At 38.8% G+C, this 22637-nt stretch overlaps 1 protein-coding gene across 1 annotated transcript in view; it reads right to left on the reverse strand.

Moving 5' to 3' along the window:
• Nucleotides 1–22637, reverse strand: part of LOC136847046 (myelin regulatory factor) — a 255697-nt gene extending 233060 nt beyond the window's left edge. Inside the window, exon 1 of the mRNA XM_067118284.1 lies at nucleotides 22462–22637. Coding sequence (XP_066974385.1) covers nucleotides 22462–22513 — 52 coding nt within the window. The 5' untranslated portion in view covers nucleotides 22514–22637. The remainder of the gene's footprint in view (nucleotides 1–22461) is intronic.

The following is a 22637-nucleotide window of genomic DNA, read 5'->3' on the forward strand; positions in this document are numbered from 1 at the left end:
AAGCCAGGACCGCCCATAACCAGAGAATAACAAGAAAAGACATAATCACGAACATGGAAATAATTGACCGAACTACCGACCACCGCCGCCTGCGCCTCTTGGAAGCGTTGCACATTGGGAAGGAGAAACCAACCCTCAACATTACGCAGGAAACCTTTCTCCTCCCTACGGCCGCCAGGAGACCTGCACCGAGCGACCACCATAGCGAACGAGCGAATCAAAATTCGGCACCTGAGGATCGAAATTCTCCCATTCATCCCCAGAACTACAATGCCGCTCGCACGCAAGACGAGCCCCGAACATCAACATGGGAAAGAGTTACGGGCCGCTCTAGGAGCAGAGCCCGTGCTGGCACAAAGCCAGCTAAATCTGAAACAACAACATGGGAGAGAAGGCTCCGCCTGAGATGACGTGCCCCGGGCAGCCAATCATAATTCAGCACCGATCAAGTCCCCTGAAAAATACCGACCTGAGCACCTTGTTTCTCCAGATCTTCTTCAGCCACGTCCAGAGGATGACCAACGAGCTGGTCGAAACATGTCGACGGTAGCTGAAATAGAACCTGAATCCAGACGACGAAGCACTTCTGATTGATATTTCAATAAAGGCTTCCCTGCATTCCACACACTATCCTTTTTCCAACATGAATATCGGCCAGTTGCTGACTAACATCGCTGAGCCAGAAAAGCGAATCATGAAGAAAATAGAAAAGACACTGTACAAGATCAATTCGCATAATACAGCCATCCTTTTTAATAAGACCTGTTTAAAAGAAGGTCTACTCCCTTCAAATAATAATAATAATAACAATAATTACAAAAGAGCTAACAATCTAAAAATTAAGTAGTTGTTCCAAAACAAGAGATTTACAATAAAAAGAATTACAATAAACGAAGAGAGGAAAGAAAATCATTCAGTTTCTGTACTACTTCTTAACTGAACATCTCAGGTCTACATTCTACGATAATCTACCGTTTAATATTTCACCTTTTAGTAATTCGCCTTTTAATATTTCCACCTCGTAATAATTCACCTTTTAATAATCCACTTCTTAATAATTCACATTTTAATAATCCACCTTCTAATTATACATCTTTTAATAATCCACTTTTTAATAATCCAACTCTCAATACTACCCCTTTAAATGGTCCAGTTTGAATAATTCACCTATTGAATAATCCTCCTTTTAGTAATCTGCCTTTTGATAATTCACTTCTGAATAATCCATTTTTAATCATTTCCCTTCTAATAATTCACCTTTTAATTACTCACCTTGAATAATCCACCTTTCAATAATTCGCCTTTTAATAAACTAACCTTTTAATCATTCACCTTTTAATAATTCGCCCACTAATAACCAATCTTTTCATAATTCACCTTTTAATAATTCATCTTTTAATTATCCTCCTTTTAATAATTCATGTTTTAATAATTCACCTTTTAATATTCACCTTTTAATAATCCACCTTTTAATATTACATCTTTTAATATTTCACCTTTTAATGATTTGCCTTTCAATAATTCACCTTTTAATAATCTATCTTTTAATAATTTACTTTTTTAATAATCCACCTTTTAGTACTTCACCTTTTAATAACTCACCTTTAAATCATCCGCCTTTTGTTCATTCACATTTTCATAATCCTCCTTTTAATAAGCCAACTTTTAATAATTCACTTTTTAATAATCAACCTTTTAATGATTCACCTTTTAATAACTCACTTTTTAATAATCAACTTTTTAATAATTCACCTTCTAATAATCCCTTTTTTTAACAAGCCACCTTTGAATACTCCACCTTCTAATAATCCACCTTTTAATATTTCACCTTTTAAATGCTGAAACACGAATGAGTCCCTGCGCAGGAAACTTCCACAGCATCACCCACCTCACATACCTGCACAGAGGACTCATGAACAGCCCCTCGTAAATACGTGTTCACCATGACGATACAGGTAGGGAATTACGTGACGAAATTCGGAAAGGTTCTTTTGACGTCAACCTTTCAGGAACATGAAATGGGCAGCTGATATACCTCCTCGTTTTCATGCAGGGAGAGACAGAGCTCTGGAGTTGTCGCTGAGTGAGTAGCAGTGTTCTGCAGCACAGAATCGCCATTATGTGAAAAGGCATTATTATTATTATTAATATTATTATTATTATTATTATTATTATTAGCCTATATTTTTTTTTTTTTTTTTTTTTTTTTTGGTCTATCACAGTCATCCTATTCGACTGGGTGGTTTTTATAGTGTGGAGTTCCGGATTGCATCCTGCCTCTTTAGGAGTCCATCACTTTTCTTACTATGTGCGCTGTTTCTAGTAGCACACTTTTCCGCACGAGTCCTGAAGCTACTTCGGCATCTAGTTTTTCCAGATTCCTGTTCAGGGATCTTGGGATCGTATCTACTGTTCCTATGATTATGGGTACAATTTCCACTGGCATATTTCATATCCTTCTTATTTCGATTTTCAGGTCTTGATACTTATAAATTTTTTCTCTTTCTTTCTCATCTACTCTGGTGTCCCATGGTATTGCCACATCAATGAATGATACTTTCTTCTTGATTTTGCCAATCAGCGTCAAGTCTGATCTATTGGCATGTATCACCCTATCTGTTCTGATACCATAGTCCCAGAGGATCTTTGCCTGATTGTTTTCTGTTACTCCCTCCGGTTGGCGTTCGTACCACTTATTACTGAAAGCTAGCAGGCGTTTCTTGCACAGACTCCAGTGGAGGGCTTTTGCTACTGAATCATGCCTCTTTTTGTACTGGTTCTGTGCAAGCGCCGGACATTCGCTTGCTATGTGGTTTATGGTCTCTTCTTTCACATTGCACTTCATGCACAGGGGTGAGATGTTATTTCCATCTATTGTTCTTTGGACATATCTGGTTCTTAGGGCCTGATCTTGTGCCGCTGTTAGCATTTCTTCTGTTTCCTTCTTGAATTCTCCCCTCTGTAGCCATTGCCATGTTTTGTCTGTCTCATGTACTGTCCATGCATTGGTCTGTTGTGCCATTCCTCTGTTCTGTTTTTCATTCTCTCCTCTCTGTATATTTCTGGGTCTTCGTCTACTTTCATCAGTCCTTCTTCCCATGCACTCCTTAGCCACTCGTCTTCACCGGTTTTCAGATATTGCCCCAGTGCTCTGCTCTCGATGTTAACGCAGTCCTTTATGTTTAGTAGCCCTCTCCCCCCCGCCCCGCCTCCCTTTCGTGTTATGTATAGTCTGTCTGTCCGTATTTGCTCTTGGATGTAGTGCTTTGAGTATTGTCATGTGTTTTTCAGTTGAGTTTTGACTTAAGTATCGCCTTAAGTCTCTGCATATACTCTTTCCTGATCGTGTCCTTCATTTCTTGGTGTTTTATATCCTCTCCTTTTACTATTCCCAGGTATTTGTATCCTGTCTCATCTATGTGTCTGATGATATTCCCGCCTGTTACCTTTATCCCTTCAGTCCTTGTTACTATGCCTTTCTGTATGTTGACCAAGGCGCATTTTTCTATTTCAAATTCCATCCTGATGTCCCCAGATACAATCGTTATTATTATTATTATTATTATTATTATTATTATTATTATTATTATTACTATTATTATTATTATTATTATTATTATTATTATTATTATTATTCAGACGGTGAGCCCTATTCATATGGAACAAGCCCACCACCATAGGGGCCACTGACTTGAAATTCAAGCTTCCAAAGAACACGGTGTTCATTTTAAAGTAACAGAAAATACAGAAAGATCATGTATTATAAAAAAAATAATTTAACAAATTAATAAACAGATAAAAATGTAGGTAAATTATTAAAAAAAAGGAGAAATGCATCAGGGTAGTAATGCATTGCATCTTCGCTTGAACTTCTGAGGTCCCAACTGTACAACATTCTCAGCAAGATGGCATCAGAATATGGAAAATAACAAATAAATAACAGGTCTTATAATCTTTGCATTTATTTGAATACCTTGTCCTTATAATCTATCAAAAAGTTTCTTGAGCAATGACCTTGACTGTGTGTGTGCGTGTGTGAGGAAAACCTTAAAAGCCACTATTTCCAACATCAAACTGCCCTCTGTCCCTTTACTTTGTCGCGGGAAACACACAATCCATTTCCAACCCTTATCATACTTTTGTTTACAAGGGAAACTAAACGTTGGGTTAATTTAATGGTCGCCTGTATTATAAACCAGAGAATTTGATCAGCGTCACAGCGTCTACACGTGATGGATGCATTGCAAACTAATCTGTTTGCTTATGGGAGGGAGCCTTGTGTCATCAAAAGGCACACGTGACTTGCAGCTGTGGCCTGACAACTTTTTGTAGCTTGTAGCTGTGGTTGGGCAATTTTTGTAGCCTGTAGTCACTGGTCTACGCTTTGGAATTTACTTGATTCTTACGTATTGCCACGGCTCTTGCAGCAGTCTCTCCAGGGTGTAAAACTTGACTGCTACTCTCGTGGCGCCCTTCAGGTTATAATTCTTGTGTTAGAGATGTTGCCGACAGTATTTCAGTCCAAGACGTTTAGGCTAATGTCTATCCTTTATCTATCGTTACAAAAAAACAAGAAGTGGTCCAAGATATTTTTAATTGGGCTGGTAGTCCGTGACCCTGAAACCAATGTGCAGTAAATATGCTTCATTGTCGAATCTCAGTTCCAGAGGTCCTTTATTCCTCGCACCGTTGGGCTGTGGAACAGTCTCCTTACTGAGGATGTCATGCAATTGCAACTTCAAAAATTCAAGCGAAGATGCAATGCATTACTGCCCTAATACAATTCTCCTTGGATTTCAATCATTTACTTACATTTCTATCTATTTATTTATTAATTTGTTACCGTACTTATTAGTTTTCTGTAAAAGAAAGCTACTGAGATGGCTATTTGTCTGTCCGTCCGCACTTTTTCTGTCCGCCCCAGATCTTAAAAACCACTGAGGCTAGAGGGCTGCAAATTGGTATGTTGATCACCCACCCTCCAATCATCAAACATACAAATTGCAGCCCTCTAGCCTCAGTAATTTTTATTTTATTTAAGGTTAAAGCTAGCCATGATCGTGCGTCTGGCACCGCTATAGGTGCCAACAACACTGGTCACCACCGGCCGTGGCTGAAAGTTTCATTGGCAGCGGCTGAGAGTTTCATGGGCCGTGGCTGAGAGTTTCATACAGCATTTATACGCTGTATTTCCAGAAAACTCGGGCATTTTTTACTTGTTTCTTTTTTAATTAGCGATCTCTTCTTTCGTGTTTCCCTTTACCTTCCGTCACTTCTTTCATACCAACACCAAAATATTCTTAGGAAGTTTCCATTTCAACTCGATGGGCCCTGTGGGAGTGGCAGGCTTGTGCCATAAGGACAGGGCTCATCTTCGGAAATAATAATAATAATAATAATAATAATAATAATAATAATAATAATAATAATAATTAACTTTCTAGTCGATGGCCCCTGTAGTGGGCTTGTTCTACATGAACAGAGTTCACCTTCTGAATAATAATAATAATAATAATAATAATAATAATAATAATAATAATAATAATAATAATAATAATAATAATAATAATAACTGAATTTCAAGTCAATGGCCCCTGTGGGCTTGTTCCATATGAATAGGGTTCATCAGCTGAACAATAATAATAATAATAATATTATATAATAATAACAATAAACGAGTTGAGAACCACTGCTCGAGACAGAGTATCCCTCGTGTTGACGTCGCCTTTGGTAGCACCTGCAGTTTAGTTCTCGTCCAAAAGGCGTGAGTACTTCGGTCCCATCCGTGTGTGTGTGTGTGTGTGTGTGTGTGTTATAGAGAGGATATAACGCCGTGTAGCGTAGTAACAGGTACGACTAACAAAAAGATAAGATAATGGACGGCAGCCAGATAAAGTGATGCAAAGGATTCACTCTGAAATTCAATTCGCTATTGCGGTGACAAAAGCAGACCTCTCTCTCTCTCTCTCTCTCTCTCTCTCTCTCTCTCTCTCTCTCTCTCTCTCTCTCTAATAATATCAGAGTCCTCGATGAAATCAATTCACGTAAATCTAATAGTAAAACCTCTCTCTCTCTCTCTCTCTCTCTCTCTCTCTCTCTCTCTCTCTCTCTCTCTAATCTATGTACTTCAGCTCTCCTTATGACTGCTTTCGCATCTAGAATAATAATAATAATAATAATAATAATAATAATAATAATAATAATAATAATAATAATAATAATAATCACTCTTGCATTGGCATTGTAGTTTAACAAGATATCTACCGTACGTTGAACTTGATAATCATAAAAAAAAACTAGTCCATGCAACTGTAAATGATGCAAGACCACAACGAAATCCATTACTAAGAAAATCGGCGCGAAAGGTGGGACCCACTGGCACTCTAAAAAAAAAAGATACAAACATTAGATAGAACTAGAACCGAACAGAATTCTAGAATTGAGGCCAAAGGCCGAGCGCAGCGACCTATGATGAGGTCACTCGACACTGAAAGGGAAACTGAGAGTAAAAAGGTTTGAACCAGCTGACGGGAGAGGCCTGATGAAAGTCAGATGGAAGAAAGAGAATATGAACGGAGATACAGCAGGATAATAAAAGGAATGAAAAGGGTAGCAGCTAGGGAGCCGAAAGGGACGCTACAAAGACCCTTAAAGTAATGCCTACAGCGCACCATGTGAGGTACACTGACGGCACTAGGTTACCACCCTACGGGAAGCATTGGAAATGACGGCCTTGACTTGTGTCCAGACAGAGCGAGATAAGAGGAATGCGTCTCTTCTTTTGCAGATAAACACCAGGAACTTAAGAGAACCCTCTTTTCGTCCATTGTCAGTCAGTCTATGCGCGCTTAGTCTTTTGGCATTTAGAACTCTGCCGCTCACACCAAACAGCCATGGTTCGTTGTATGTTCAAGGAGGAAGGATTATAAGATTTAGGCCAAAGGCCAGGCGCTGGGACCTATGAGGTCATTCAGCACTGAAAGGGGCATCGACAGTAAGAAATTTTGAAATGTGTAACAAGAGGAAAACTTCGCAGTTGCACTATGAAATAACTGTTGGGGGAGGCCGCAGGGTGGAAAGTCAGATGGCGGAGAGACAATTAGGAACGGTCCCTGGCTGCAGCTCCTTTTATTCCAAAGGAGCTGCAGCCAGGGGCCGAAAGGACTCGGAAAAAACCTTCAGTAATGCCACTGATGGCACTACCCCGCTGTGGGATTGTTCTATATTCAAAAAAAATTTGCACCAGCCCTTAGGAGATCGATACCAATGGGAATGGTTCAAAATAAGGCCCAAGAAACCAGTGGGATGAGTTGGCCGAAACAGATGCAGTTCTCAAAAGCGCGATTTCATTCGTGACACATAACTAAGTACTGGATCATTTCGGTCAGTTCTCCTTTTGTTTGATTTGTAATTTCCTCTCTCTCTCTCTCTCTCTCTCTCTCTCTCTGTGAGTGTGTGTGTGTGCGTGTGTCGAATGCCCCACTGTGGCAAATTCATCACAAGACAACTGAGAAGGTTTCCGATAAGTACGGAAATTATCTTCCAGTTTAACTTTGTAAACCCCTTTGGTCATTAGGGTACAAAAATCCTTATGTGTATAAAAATATAAATAAGTAAATAAAGAAATAAATATTTAATAAATAAATAAATAAATAAATAAATAAAGGTTTCAACTACTTAAAATATCATCATAACGAAGTGCAGGTCATTTAACCTAATTAACCTGGGGGCGTAGACGCATTTGATTTGGCTATAAAGCCAAGCACTGGGTGACACTTTCAGCCATTTAGCGCTTAAAGACATTAGAAGGAAGGAGTTGGGGTGGTTGAACAGCAAGATGGCAGAAAGAGAGCATGAATGGAGGTACAGTCAAAGGAATCAAACGGGTTGCAGCTAAGGGCCGAAGGGACGCCCCAAAGAACCTTCAGTAATGCCTAAAGTGCATCATCTGAGATACACTTACAACACTACCTAGCCTACATGGGAGATCTTGGTGAACGTTCAACGTTATATAGCCTATCATGGATTAATTAACCTATCTCTCTCTCTCTCTCTCTCTCTCTCTCTCTCTCTCTCTCTCTCTCTCTCTCTCTCTCTCTCTCTGTTTTCGGCGTCCCAAAGGCGGGCATAACATGGCCTTGATAATGTAACACAATGCTCGGCATAATTAGGATTCCGTTCAGCCTGCAACAGTGACTCGTACACTATCTCTCTCTCCTTGCCTGTCTTTCAATGAAACATCTGAATGAAAAGCCTTCCAAGTTACTAGAACCCTAACTTACGAGTAGGTCATCCGTATATTTATACTTACCCTATTTTCACTCTATTAAAAGTTCAGCTTTAAAGAGCAGAAGCTTCTAAATATTTATTATGTCATTGAACATAATGGCTGTCTGGATGCCGCTTAGTTTGTGCCGTAGTTTCGCAATCTCTCGAATGAGTGTCTTCGCAGCAGCATGTAAATTAGGCTATACACTAGCTGTCCAAAGTTCATTTATTTCTTGACGTTTCGGTGACTTTTATACTTACATAACAGAAATTTTGGCTTTAACAACCAATCAAAAATCGCCAAAATTTTTGTAAGCTCGCTTGTGGGTATAAATATGGCAATGATGTACCCCTGGCTTCATTCGCCTTTAGAAAATAGTACAAAACTCTACCAAAACGTCAAGGAATGAATGAACTTTGGACAGCTAGTGTATAATTTCCCTGCAGCTACGAAAACACTCATTCGAGAGATTGAGGACGTAGGCTAAATGGCATCCAGGCAGCCATTCTGGTCAACGAAGTTTGCTTGAGAGAGGGTCTTCTGCCGAGATATTGTTACTATTATTATTGAAAGAGAAACCCACAAGATTCCTGTGAATACCTTATTTACTTGTAAATATTTGCATAATAATTGAATCTCGAGTACTTTCAGGTCCTAACTGTGACTCTTTTTCAAGAGATGTGAAGGTGGTCAGGCTGGTTCAAGGCCCAGCAATCTTCTGGAACTTCTTCTCCCTGTGCTGTTATTTAACTGAAAGTACTCGAGATTCAAGTAATATGTAAATATTTACAAGTAAACAAGTTATACACAGGAATCTTGTGGGTTTCTCTTTCCACCTTCAGAAGAAAACTGAAAGAAGTTTTTGTTTAGTTCATTATTATTATTATTATTATTATTATTATTATTATTATTATTATTATTATTAATTCTGCTTTTTCTGAGCTACTTTCGGATGACTATATTTTATTTGCATTAGTGAATTAAACAAAGAATCAAGCGAAGATGCAATGCATTAGTACCCTAAAACAATTACTTAAATTTTTTTCTATTTATTTATCAATTTGTTAATTTATACTTTGTCTTTTTAATTTGTAATCTCTTCTTTCTGGATTTCCCATTACCTTCTGTTGCTTCTTTTCAATGAACACCATTTTCTTTGGAGGCTTGCATTTCAAGTCAATGCCCCCTGCTGGCTTGTTCCATATGAATAGGGCTCATGTTTTGAATACCAACAACAACAACAACAGCAATAATAATAATAATAATAATAATAATAATAATAATAATAATAATAATAATAATAATAATAATAATAAATGTATTTAATACATTGCAAGAAAAACGAATCAATTCTGAGTACATCTTATCCTCCATTTTATTTTTGTCTGTAAACCTCTAACAAACTTAGCTCAAGTTCATCCTCTCTGAATCAAGTTGCCAAAATGACTTACCAAGTCACTCTGTTTCAGTTTCCACGGTGAGCATAAATCGGAAAATAAGAGTATTTAATCCTACGCCTCTTTCTTTCTATCTTACTTTCTCTCTCTCTTTCTTTCTTTCGTTCGTTCATTTTTTCTCTTCCTTTCTACAACTCTCATAAAATACGTTATAAAATTATTTCTAAGCGGGTCTTCAATAAAAAAAAAATTTATTAAAAAATTATTTTATGGCTTGAATCTATCGATGTTTTTGGCGTTAGATGAGGTAGTCCTTCCGCTAGCATTGAGCTCTTGCTCAGAAGAGCAGCCCACGTTAATAATTAAAAATATATATATATATATATATATATATATATATATATATATATATATATATATATATATATAGATAGATAGATAGATATAGATATAATGTATATATATATATATATACACACATATATATATATATATATATATATATATATATATATATATATACAGTAATTCCTGGATAAAGGGACAGTTAGTACAGTAATTCCTGGATAAATATATACATAGTATTCCTGGATAAAGGGACAGTTATATAGTAATTCCTGGATAAAGGGACAGTTATAGTAATTCCTGGATATAGGGATAGTTATACAGTAATTCCTGGATATACAGTTATATAGTAATTCCTGGATATATAGACAGTTCTCAGTAAACTGGATAAAATATTTACAGTAATCCCTGGATGCAGTTAGTACAGTAATTCCTGGATTTTTTCCAGGACAGTTACTGTACAGTAAACTGTCTCTTTCATCCAGAAGTAATTCCTGGATGGGACTGTTCCTTTCATCCAGATGGATACTGTGGTGACTGTACAGTAATTCCTGGATCCAGGACAGTCACCACAGTAACATCTTTTGTCCAGGACAGTTACTGTAGTAATTTCTGGATGACTGAGACAGTTAGTACAGTAATTCATGGAAAAAGGGACAGTGTACTAACTGTATTTTTTTCCAGGAATTACTGTGCTAACTGTCCCTTTTATCCAGGAATTACTGTGCTAACTGTCCCTTTTATCCAGGAATTACTGTGCTGACTGCCCCTTTTATCCAGGAATTACTGTACTAACTGTCCCTTTTATCCAGGAATTACTGTACTAACTGTCCCTTTTATCCAGGAATTACTGTGCTAACTGTCCCTTTTATCCAGGAATTACTGTACTAACTGTCCCTTTTATCCAGGAATTACTGTGCTAACTGTCCCTTTTATCCAGGAATTACTGTACTAACTGTCCCTTTTATCCAAGAATTACTGTGCTGACTGCCCCTTTTATCCAAGAATTACTGTGCTGACTGCCCCTTTTATCCAGGAATTACTGTACTAACTGTCCCTTTTATCCAGGAATAACTGTACTAACTGTCCCTTTTATCCAGGAATTACTGTGCTAACTGTCCCTTTTATCCAGGAATTACTGTGCTGACTGCCCCTTTTATCCAGGAATTACTGTACTAACTGTCCCTTTTATCCAAGAATTACTGTACTAACTGTCCCTTTTATCCAGGAATTACTGTGCTGACTGCCCCTTTTATCCAGGAATTACTGTACTAACTGTCCCTTTTATCCAGGAATTACTGTGCTAACTGTCCCTTTTATCCAGGAATTACTGTGCTGACTGCCCCTTTTATCCAGGAATTACTGTACTAACTGTCCCTTTTATCCAGGAATTACTGTACTAACTGTCCCTTTTATCCAGGAATTACTGTGCTAACTGTCCCTTTTATCCAGGAATTACTGTACTAACTGTCCCTTTTATCCAGGAATTACTGTGCTGACTGTCCCTTTTATCCAGGAATTACTGTGCTAACTGTCCCTTTTATCCAGGAATTACTGTCCCTTTTATCCAGGAATTACTGTGCTGACTGTCCCTTTTATCCAGGAATTACTGTGCTAACTGTCCCTTTTATCCAGGAATTACTGTACTAACTGTCCCTTTTATCCAGGAATTACTGTGCTAACTGTCCCTTTTATCCAGGAATTACTGTACTAACTGTCCCTTTTATCCAGGAATTACTGTGCTGACTGCCCCTTTTATCCAGGAATTACTGTACTAACTGTCCCTTTTATCCAGGAATTACTGTGCTAACTGTCCCTTTTATCCAGGAATTACTGTACTAACTGTCCCTTTTATCCAGGAATTACTGTGCTAACTGTCCCTTTATCCAGGAATTACTGTACTAACTGTCCCTTTTATCCAGGAATTACTGTGCTAACTGTCCCTTTTATCCAGGAATTACTGTGCTGACTGCCCCTTTTATCCAGGAATTACTGTACTAACTGTCCCTTTTATCCAGGAATTACTGTACTAACTGTCCCTTTTATCCAGGAATTACTGTGCTAACTGTCCCTTTTATCCAGGAATTACTGTGCTGACTGCCCCTTTTATCCAGGAATTACTGTACTAACTGTCCCTTTTATCCAGGAATTACTGTACTAACTGTCCCTTTTATCCAGGAATTACTGTACTAACTGTCCCTTTTATCCAGGAATTACTGTGCTAACTGTCCCTTTTATCCAGGAATTACTGTGCTGACTGCCCCTTTTATCCAGGAATTACTGTACTAACTGTCCCTTTTATCCAGGAATTACTGTGCTGACTGTCCCTTTTATCCAGGAATTACTGTGCTGACTGGCCCTTTTATCCAGGAATTACTGTACTAACTGTCCCTTTTATCCAGGAATTACTGTGCTGACTGTCCCTTTTATCCAGGAATTACTGTGCTGACTGCCCTTTTATCCAGGAATTACTGTACTAACTGTCCCTTTTATCCAGGAATTACTGTGCTGACTGTCCCTTTTATACAAGAATTACTGTGCTGAATCTCCCTTTTATCCAGGAATTACTGTACTAACTGTCCCTTTTATCCAGGAATTACTGTGCTGACTCTCCCTTTTATCCAGGAATTACTGTACTAACTGTCCCTTTTATCCAGGAATTACTGTGCTGACTGTCCCTTTTATCCAGGAATTACTGTGCTGACTGCCCCTTTTATCCAGGAATTACTGTACTAACTGTCCCTTTTATCCAGGAATTACTGTGCTGACTGTCCCTTTTATCCAGATGTTACTGTGGTGACTGTCCCTTTTATCCAGGTATTACCGTGCGGTCTGTCCCTTTTATCCAGGAATTACTGTGCTGACTGCCCCTTTTATCCAGGAATTACTGTACTAACTGTCCATTTTATCCAGGAATTACTGTGCTGACTGTCCCTTTTATCCAGGAATTACTGTGCTGACTGCCCCTTTTATCCAGGAATTACTGTACTAACTGTCCCTTTTATCCAGGAATTACTGTGCTGACTGTCCATTTTATACAGGAATTACTGTGCTGACTGTCCCTTTTATCCAGGAATTACTGTGCTGACTGTCCCTTTTATACAGGAATTACTGTGCTGACTCTCCCTTTTATCCAGGAATTACTGTACTAACTGTCCCTTTTATCCAGGAATTACTGTGCTGACTCTCCCTTTTATCCAGGAATTACTGTACTAACTGTCCCTTTTATCCAGGAATTACTGTGCTGACTGTCCCTTTTATCCAGGAATTACTGTGCTGACTCTCCCTTTTATCCAGGAATTACTGTACTAACTGTCCCTTTTATCCAGGAATTACTGTGCTGACTGTCCCTTTTATCCAGGAATTACTGTGCTGACTGCCCTTTTATCCAGGAATTCCTGTACTAACTGTCCCTTTTATCCAGGAATTACTGTGCTGACTGTCCCTTTTATACAGGAATTACTGTGCTGACTGTCCCTTTTATCCAGGAATTACTGTACTAACTGTCCCTTTTATCCAGGAATTACTGTGCTGACTCTCCCTTTTATCCAGGAATTACTGTGCTGACTCTCCCTTTTATCCAGGAATTACTGTACAAACTGTCCCTTTTATCCAGAAATTACTGAGGTGACTGTTCCTTTCATCCAGATGTTAATGTGGTGACTGTCCCTTTTATACAGGTATTACTGTGCAGTTTGTCCCTTTTATCCAGGTATTACTGTGCCGACTCTCCCTTTTATCCAGGAATTACTGTACTAACTGTTCCTTTTATCCAGGAATTACTGTGCTGACTCTCCCTTTTATCCAGGAATTACTGAACTAACTGTCCCTTTTATCCAGGAATTACTGTGCTGACTGCCCATTTTATCCAGGAATTACTGTACTAACTGTCCCTTTTATCCAGGAATTACTGAGATGACTGTCCCTTTCATCCAGATGTTACTGTAGTGACTGTCCCTTTTATCCAGGTATTACTTTGTGGTCTGTCCCTTTTATCCAGGAATTACTGTGCTGACTGTCCCTTTTATCCAGGAATTACTGTACTAACTGTCGTCCCTTTTATCCAGGAATTACTGTGCTGACTGTCCCTTTTATCCACGAATTACTGTGCTGACTCTCCCTTTTATCCAGATGTTACTGTGGTGACTATCCCTTTTATCCAGAAATTACTGTACTGACTCTCCCTTTTATCCAGGAATTACTGTACTAACTGTCCCTTTTATCCAGGAATTACTGTGCTGACTGTCCCTTTTATCCAGGAATCACTGTGCTGACTCTCCCTTTTATCCAGGAATTACTGTCCCTTTTATCCAGGAATTACTGTGCTGACTATCCCTTTTATCCAGGAATTACTGTCCCTTTTATCCAGGAATTACTGTCCCTTTTATCCAGGAATTACTGTGCTGACTCTCCCTTTTATCCAGATATTACTGAGGTGACTGTTCCTTTCATCCAGATGTTACTGTGGTGACTGTCCCTTTTATACAGATATTACTGTGCGGTCTGTCCCTTTTATCCAGGAATTACAGTGCCGACTCTCCCTTTTATCCAGGAATTACTGTAGCCTAACTGTCCCTTTTATCCAGGAATTTCTGTACTGACTCTCCCTTTTATCCAGGAATTACTGAACTAACTGTCCCTTTTATCCAGGAATTACTGTGCTGACTGCCCCTTTTATCCAGGAATTACTGTACTAACTGTCCCTTTTATCCAGAAATTACTGAGGTGACTGTCCCTTTCATCCAGATGTTACTGTGGTGACTGTCCCTTTTATCTAGGTATTACTGTGCGGTCTGTCCCTTTTATCCAGGAATTACTGTGCTGACTGCCCTTTTATCCAGGAATTACTGTACTAACTGTCCCTTTTATCCAGGAATTACTGTGCTGACTGTCCTTTTATCTAGGAATTACTGTGCTGACTCTCCCTTTTATCCAGGAATTACTGTACTAACTGTCCCTTTTATCCAGGAATTACTGTACTGACTCTCCCTTTTATCCAGGAATTACTGTACTAACTGTCCCTTTTATCCAGGAATTACTGTGCTGACTGTCCCTTTTATCCAGGAATTACTGTCCCTTTTATTCAGGAATTACTGTGCTGACTATCCCTTTTATCCAGGAATTACTGTGCTGACTCTCCCTTTTATCCAGGAATTACTGTCCCTTTTATCCAGGAATTACTGTGCTGACTCTCCCTTTTATACAGGAATTACTATGCTGACTCTCCCTTTTATCCAAGAATTACTGTACTAACTGTCCCTTTTATCCAGGAATTACTGTGCTGACTCTCCCTTTTATCCAGGAAATACTGTACTAACTGTCCCTTTTATCCAGGAATTACTGTGCTGACTCTCCCTTTTATCCAGGAAATACTGTACTAACTGTCCCTTTTATCCAGAAATTACTGAGGTGACTGTCCCTTTTATCCAGATGTTACGTGGTGACTGTCCCTTTTATCCAGGTACTACTGTGTGGTCTGTCCCTTTTATCCAGGAATTACTGTGCTGACTCTCCCTTTTATCCAGGTATTACTCTGCTGACTATCCCATTTATCCAGGTATTATTATGCTGACTGTCCCTTTTATCCAGGAATTACTGTGCCGACTGTCCCTTTTATCTAGAAATTTCCGTACTAACTGTTCCTTTTATCCAGGAATTACATTGGTGACTGTCTCCCAGTTATTACTGTGGTGACTGTCCCAATTATCCAGGCATTACTGTTCTGATTGTCCCTTTTATCCAGGTATTTCTGTGCTGACCGTAAATTTTATCCAGACATTACTGTGGTTAAGTTAAGTTTATCTTAGTTTAACCAGACCACTGAGCTGATTAACAGCTCTCCTAGGGCTGGCCCGAAGGATTAGATTTATTTTTACGTGGCTAAGAACCAGTTGGTTACTTAGCAACGAGACCTACAGCTTATTGTGGAATCCGAACCACATTATAGCGAGAAATGAATTTCTATCACAAGAAACAAATTCCTCTTGCCCAGATAGGCTATTACAGTGGTGGCTGTCCCATTTATCCAGGTATTGCTGTGGTGACTGTCCCTTTTATCCAGGTGGTATTTTATTGTGGCGACTGTCCCATTTATCCCGAACTAACCCTAAACACAATCCTCACTTAACTGAAACACCCCCACTAAACCTAAACATAACCCCCGCTAAACCTAAACACCCATCCCCACTAACCACAAACACCCACCCCCACTAAACCTAAACACCCATCCCCACTAACCACAAACACCCACCCCCACTAAACCTAAACACCCATCCCCACTAACCACAAACACCCACCCCACTAAACCTAAACACCCATCCCCACTAACCACAAACACCCACCCCACTAAACCTAAACACCCATCCCCACTAACCACAAACACCCACCCCCACTAAACCTAAACACCCATCCCCACTAAACCTAAACACAAGCCTTCTTCATACACAATTACTAATCACAGGAAAGAAAAGCTTTTTCAATAATGTATTTCTATGGTATCGAGTACATGAAATTAGGTACGATAAATCAGTAAGGATTATTTACCACATAAGTTACAAAGGAAACGGGGAGGGGGATGGGGAAGGGGAAGGGAAGGGGGAAGGATTTGAAACTTACCCTGTTATCTAAGTTGGGTCAAATGATGGCCACGTGCATAAATTTTGTCTAGATTGGTCAAGCGGTTACCACATAAGTTACAAAGGGAAGTGGGTAGTGGGAAAGGGGATAGGGGAAGGGGAAGAGGAAAGGGTTACAGGTTTGAAACCTACCCTGTTATCTAAGTTGGGTCAAATGATGGCCACGCGCCAAATTTTGCCTAGATCAATCAAGCAGTTACCACATAAGTTACAGAGGAAGGGGTAGAGGGATGGGGAAGGGGAAGGAAGGGAAGGGGAGGGGAAGGGGAAGGGAAGGGGAGGGGGTTAAGGGTTTGAAACCTACCATATTATCTAAGTTGGGTCAAATGATGGCCACGTGCCAAATTCTGACTAGCTCGTCAAGTGGTTATCACAGGTTACAAAGGGAAAGGAAAAGGGGGATGGGGAAGGGGAAGAGGAAGGGGGTACGGGTTTGAAACCTACCATATTATTTCAGCTGGGTCATATGATGGCCAGTACCAAATTTTGTCTAGATCGTTCAAATGGAAGAGGAAAGGGGACGGGGATGGGGAAGGGGAATGGGAAGGGGTACGGGTTTGAAACCTACCCTATTGTCTAAGTTGGGTCAAATAATGGCCACGTGCCAAATTTTGTCTAAATCGGTAAAGCGGTTGGGATTTCTACAGCACACACGTTAGAAATTTACAAATGTACAAACATTCACTTATATATATATATATATATATATATATATATATATATATATATATATATATATATATATATATATATATATATATATATATATATATATATATGTATTTATATATATATATATATATATATATATATATATATATATATATATATATATATATATATATGTATATATTTATATAAATATATACATATACATCCGAAGCCAGTAGGAAATAATGAAAGGCAGCAGTACCTAGAGCTGCCTTTCATTATTTCCTACTGGCTCCAGATATACAATCTTCACGTGTTACTTGTGATCATTATAACATACATATATATATATATATATATATATATATATATATATATATATATATATATATATATATATATATATATATATATATATATATATACGGTGAGAGAGAGAGAGAGAGAGAGAGAGAGAGAGAGAGAGAGAGAGAGAGAGAGAGAGAGAGACTCATTTTAAGTTCGAACGAGAGCTTCCAGTTACAAATGCCAAAAACCCTGGGCCCACTTTCACCAGCCGAACATCGGCCCCCACCCCAACCATCCCCCGAATTCCCCAACCCCGACCCCACCCCACGTTCCCACATCCTTGTAATGACCTTCGTGTAAACTTGTAAAAATGATTTTTACGTCCTATCACATATAACCTTACTGTTTACTGTTTAAGTGATTCCTTACACATATTAAGCGACGAATAGGTGAAAAACTCATTTAAATCAATAAAAAAACTCATTAAGTGAAAAACTCATTTAAGTGAAAAACTATTTAAATAAGTGAAAAACTCATTTAAAGAAGTGAAATAATCATTTGAATTAGTGAAAAGTGCATTTAAGTAAGAGAAAACTCATTTGAAGCAAGTGAAAAACTCATTTGAAATAAGTGGAAAACTCAATAGGTAAAAAATGTCATTTTACATAATTAAGAAACTCAAAATATTTAAGTGAAAACTATTAAAAATAATTAAAAAATCATTTAAATACGTAAAAACTTATTTAACTAAGTAAAAACTAATTTAAGCAAGTGAAAAACTCATTTAAATATGTGAAAAACTCGTTTAGTAAAAGAAACTCATTTAAGTGGAAACTGATTTAAAACAAGTGAAAAACCTGTTTAATATAAGTAAATATAAGTTTAGTGGGGGCGGGTGTTTATCGTTAGTGGGGGTGGGTGTTTAGGTTTAGTGGGGATGGGTGTTTAGGTTTAGCGGGGGTTATGTTTAGGTTTAGTGGGGGTGTTTCAGTTAAGTGAGGATTGTGTTTAGGGTTAGTTCGGAATAAATGGGACAGTCGCCACAATAAAATACCACCTGGATAAATAGGACAGTCAGCACAGCAATACCTGGATAAATGGGACAGTCAGCACAGCAATACCTGGATAAATGGGAGAGCCACCACCGTAATATCTGGGTAGATGGGACAGTAACCACAGTAATATCTGGATCAAATTTACGGTCAGCACAGAAATACCTGGATAAAAGGGACAATGAGAACAGTAATGCCTGGATAATTGGGACAGTCACCACAGTAACAACTTATGAAGTAAAAAACGCATTTACAAAAGTAAAAAGCTCATTTGAATAAGTAAAAAACTCAACCAAATAAGTAACAAGCTCACCTGAAATAAGCGGAAAACTCACTGAATAAACGAAAACTCGTCAATAAGTGAAAAGCTCAATTAAATTACTGTAAAGATTTGAAATAAGTCTAAAACTTTAAAATTATTGACAAACTCATTTTAACAGGCGAAAAACTCACTTATTTAAGTGAAAAACTATAAAAAGAAAACAAATTCTGTACAGGCAAGCAAGACAGAAATCCAGAAGTTGTGAAGACATATAGCCTAAATAAAGATTATGACCAAGAAACAACAAGAGCCAGTTCTTATAAATACACAGAAAGTGAAGACACCCAAGAGAGAGCCGATATATTCACACTGAAATTTACCCTATAAATAAAAAAAGGAATTTAAGAAGACCTTTCTTTTTCCAGTGCCCAAGCTCCACTGGATAAAGTCTCTACCCTGTCCATTGTAGATTGAATGTTGTCAAGCATCTTTTCCAACAGTAGAGCAACGTTGGGTCTGGACAATCCTGGGGTGGGTGGCCACGCAGAAATGCTAACGGGGCAAGGTGTTGGGCTAACAACTTCATCCCCTAACACTTGGACTTGAAAGACGCATCAAGTTTCTCGTGACGCAAAATATGCGTCGACTTCAACTTTCCTTAAGGTTTACAGGAAATATACATACATAGCCTACATATATAGATGCAAAAAATGCGTCGACTTCAACTTTCCTTAAGGTTTACAGGAAATATACTGTACATACTGTACATACATGTATACTGTACTGTACTGTACATACATGCCTTCATCTTAGGTCTCCCCTGAGGATGTTGCGCAATTAGAACCTCAAAAGTTCAAGCGAAGATGCAATGCACTACTTACCAAATACAATTCTCCTTTACTTTCAATAATTCATTGACATTTTATCTTTTTATCTATTAATTTATTCATTTATCTTTTTTTTCTTTTCTAATAACTGATCTCTCCTTTCTTTATTTCATATTACCTTCTGTAACTTCTTTCAAATGAACGCCAAACTCTTTGGAAGCCTCAGTTTCAAGACAATGGCCCCTGTGGTGGGCTTGTTCCATATGAATAGAGTTTATCTTCTGAAGTAATAATAATAATAATAATAATAATAATAATAATAATAATAATAATAATAATAATAATAATAATAATCATAATATAAACAACGACTGACAACCAATATATCTGGCATTCATACACCAGAAAAAAATTCTCACATTAATAAAAAAAAAAAGACAAAAATTCTTCACGTCCACAGTAAATACATCCTGAAACCCCATCATAAATCTCCCGCAATTTTCCTCTCTCTCTTTTTCTTGATTCATTTCCTACTTTTAAATCATGAATTAAATTGGCTCTCTTATTCACATTCCTAGGTTCCCATCAATTGTTATATTCCCATTACTAGGTCCTTATCAACTGTTATATCCCCATTCCTTGGTCCCCATCAACTGTGACATTCCCATTCGTAAGTCCCCATCAACTGTTATATTCCCATTCCTAGGTTCCCATAAACTGTTATGTTCCCATTCCTAGGTCCAAATCAACTGTTATGTTCCCATTCCTAGGTTCCCATCAACTGTTGTTCCCATTCCTAGGTTCCCACCAACTGTTATGCTACCATTCCTAGGTCCCCATCAACCATTGTATTCCCAGTCCTAGATCCCCATCAACTGTTATGTTCCCATTCCTAGGTCCCATCAACTGTTATGTTACCATTCCTAGGTCCCCATCGACTGTTATGTTACCATTCCTAGGTCCCCATCGACTGTTATGTTACCATTCCTAGGTCCCCATCAACTGTTATGTTACCATTCCTAGGTCCCCTCAACTGTTATATTCCCATTCCTAGGTCCCCATCAACTGTTATGTTACCATTCCTAGGTCCCCCTCAACTGTTATATTCCCATTCCTAGATCCCCATCAACTGTTATGTTCCCATTCCTAGGTCCCCATCAACTGTTATGTTCCCATTCCTAGGTCCTCATCAACTTTTATGTTCCCATTTCTAGATCCCCATCATCTGTTGTATTCCCATACCTAGATCCCCATCAACTGTTACGTTCCCATTCCTAGGTCCTCATCAACTGTTATGTTCCCATTCCTGGGTCCCCATCAACTGTTACGCTACCATTCCTGGGTCCCATCAACTGTTACAGTATATTCCCATTCCTAGATCCCCATCAACTGTTAAATTCCCATTCCTTGGCCCTCAGCAACTGTTATATTCCCATTCCTAGGTCTCCATCAACTGTTATATTCCCATACTTAGGTCCCCTTCAACTGTTATATTCCCATACCTAGGTCCCTATCCACTGTTATATTCCCATTCCTAGGGCTCCATCAAATGTGATGTTCCCATTCCTAGGACCCTGTCAACTGTCACATTCCCATTCCTATGTCCCCATTAACTGTTATGTTCCCATTCCTAGGTCCCCATCAACTGTTATATTCCATTTCTGAGGTGCCCACCAACTGTTATATTCCCAATCCTAGGACCCCATCGATTGTTATATTTCCATTCCTAGGTTCTCATCAACAGTTGTATTCTCATTCCTAGGTCCCCATCAAGTGTTATAATGTTCCCTTTGTTTGCTGTAAACTATGATTATTTTCTCCCAATTCAGAGGTCGATGACACACGCTTCCTAATATCCGTACGTAGCCCAGGCCTGAGGCTGAGAGAGACAGCAATGAAAACGGACAACGAAGGGGTAAAGAAAGACGAAAATGGGCTTCAACGAGAGGAAAGTGAGACAAGCCTCTCGAAGAGGGCAAGATTATGCATGAAAAATGGCCTATGGGCCTAAAGTCTCATTACGGAAAAGTTACGCAAATTCAAACAAAAATGAAGCAATAAACTTCAAATGATTTAGGTGATAGATAATTAAATTTATATTGATTCTAAGGCAATGTTTGTTGGGGGAGGGGTGGGAGTGTGGGTGGTTGTGTTTAATCGGCACTTAAGTCATTATTATTCGTTCATTAACAGCATCATCATGGAGTCGCGTGTACATAACGCCCGACATACAAAATACATTTACCAGGTGCACCTGGATTGCTCCAGAAGGCCAAGTCATAAGTCGACACTTCTCATATGACAATCAGAGCCTTTCTTTAATTTCCTGGCTCCTATTTCTCTCTCTCTCTCTCTCTCTCTCTCTCTCTCTCTCTCTCTCTCTCTCTCTCTCTACAAGAGGAAAACAAGAAAGGTCAATCAGGTCCTGTCCCGCCTGACGCCGTAAGAGCACCTTAAGGCTACCGCTGGTGCTTCCCTAAATTACGTCACTTTTACAGCCACCAGTCAGACAGTTTTTTAGCTCTTTTTTACCTTTTCCTGCCTTTCTCATTCTCCCAACCAACAGAATTCTGGCCCAGAAGCGCAGCCATTTTGACATTCCTACCACGGAACCCAAATTTCTCATTCCTCGTGGGGGCCAATCTCCAATAGAAATCTCCCACACACCTACGCGGACTTCTCTCTTTTCTCTCTCGTTTCAGAGAGGCCCACTCGGACGCGATACCAATACTCACCAAAAACCGCTGTGAGTGCCTCGTCAACGACTAAAGGATCCATAATTGACATATTCCGAGTCTTTCACTGAAATAGGGGGTCAAATACTCCATATGGAACGCACGTACATGGCCGCACCAGATAATACTAAGCCTTGCCTCACAGATCACTGTCCAACGCTACACTGAGCTGACTC

This window comes from Macrobrachium rosenbergii, chromosome 16 (genome assembly GCF_040412425.1).
Source record: "Macrobrachium rosenbergii isolate ZJJX-2024 chromosome 16, ASM4041242v1, whole genome shotgun sequence".
NCBI classification, from domain to species: Eukaryota; Metazoa; Arthropoda; class Malacostraca; order Decapoda; family Palaemonidae; genus Macrobrachium; species Macrobrachium rosenbergii.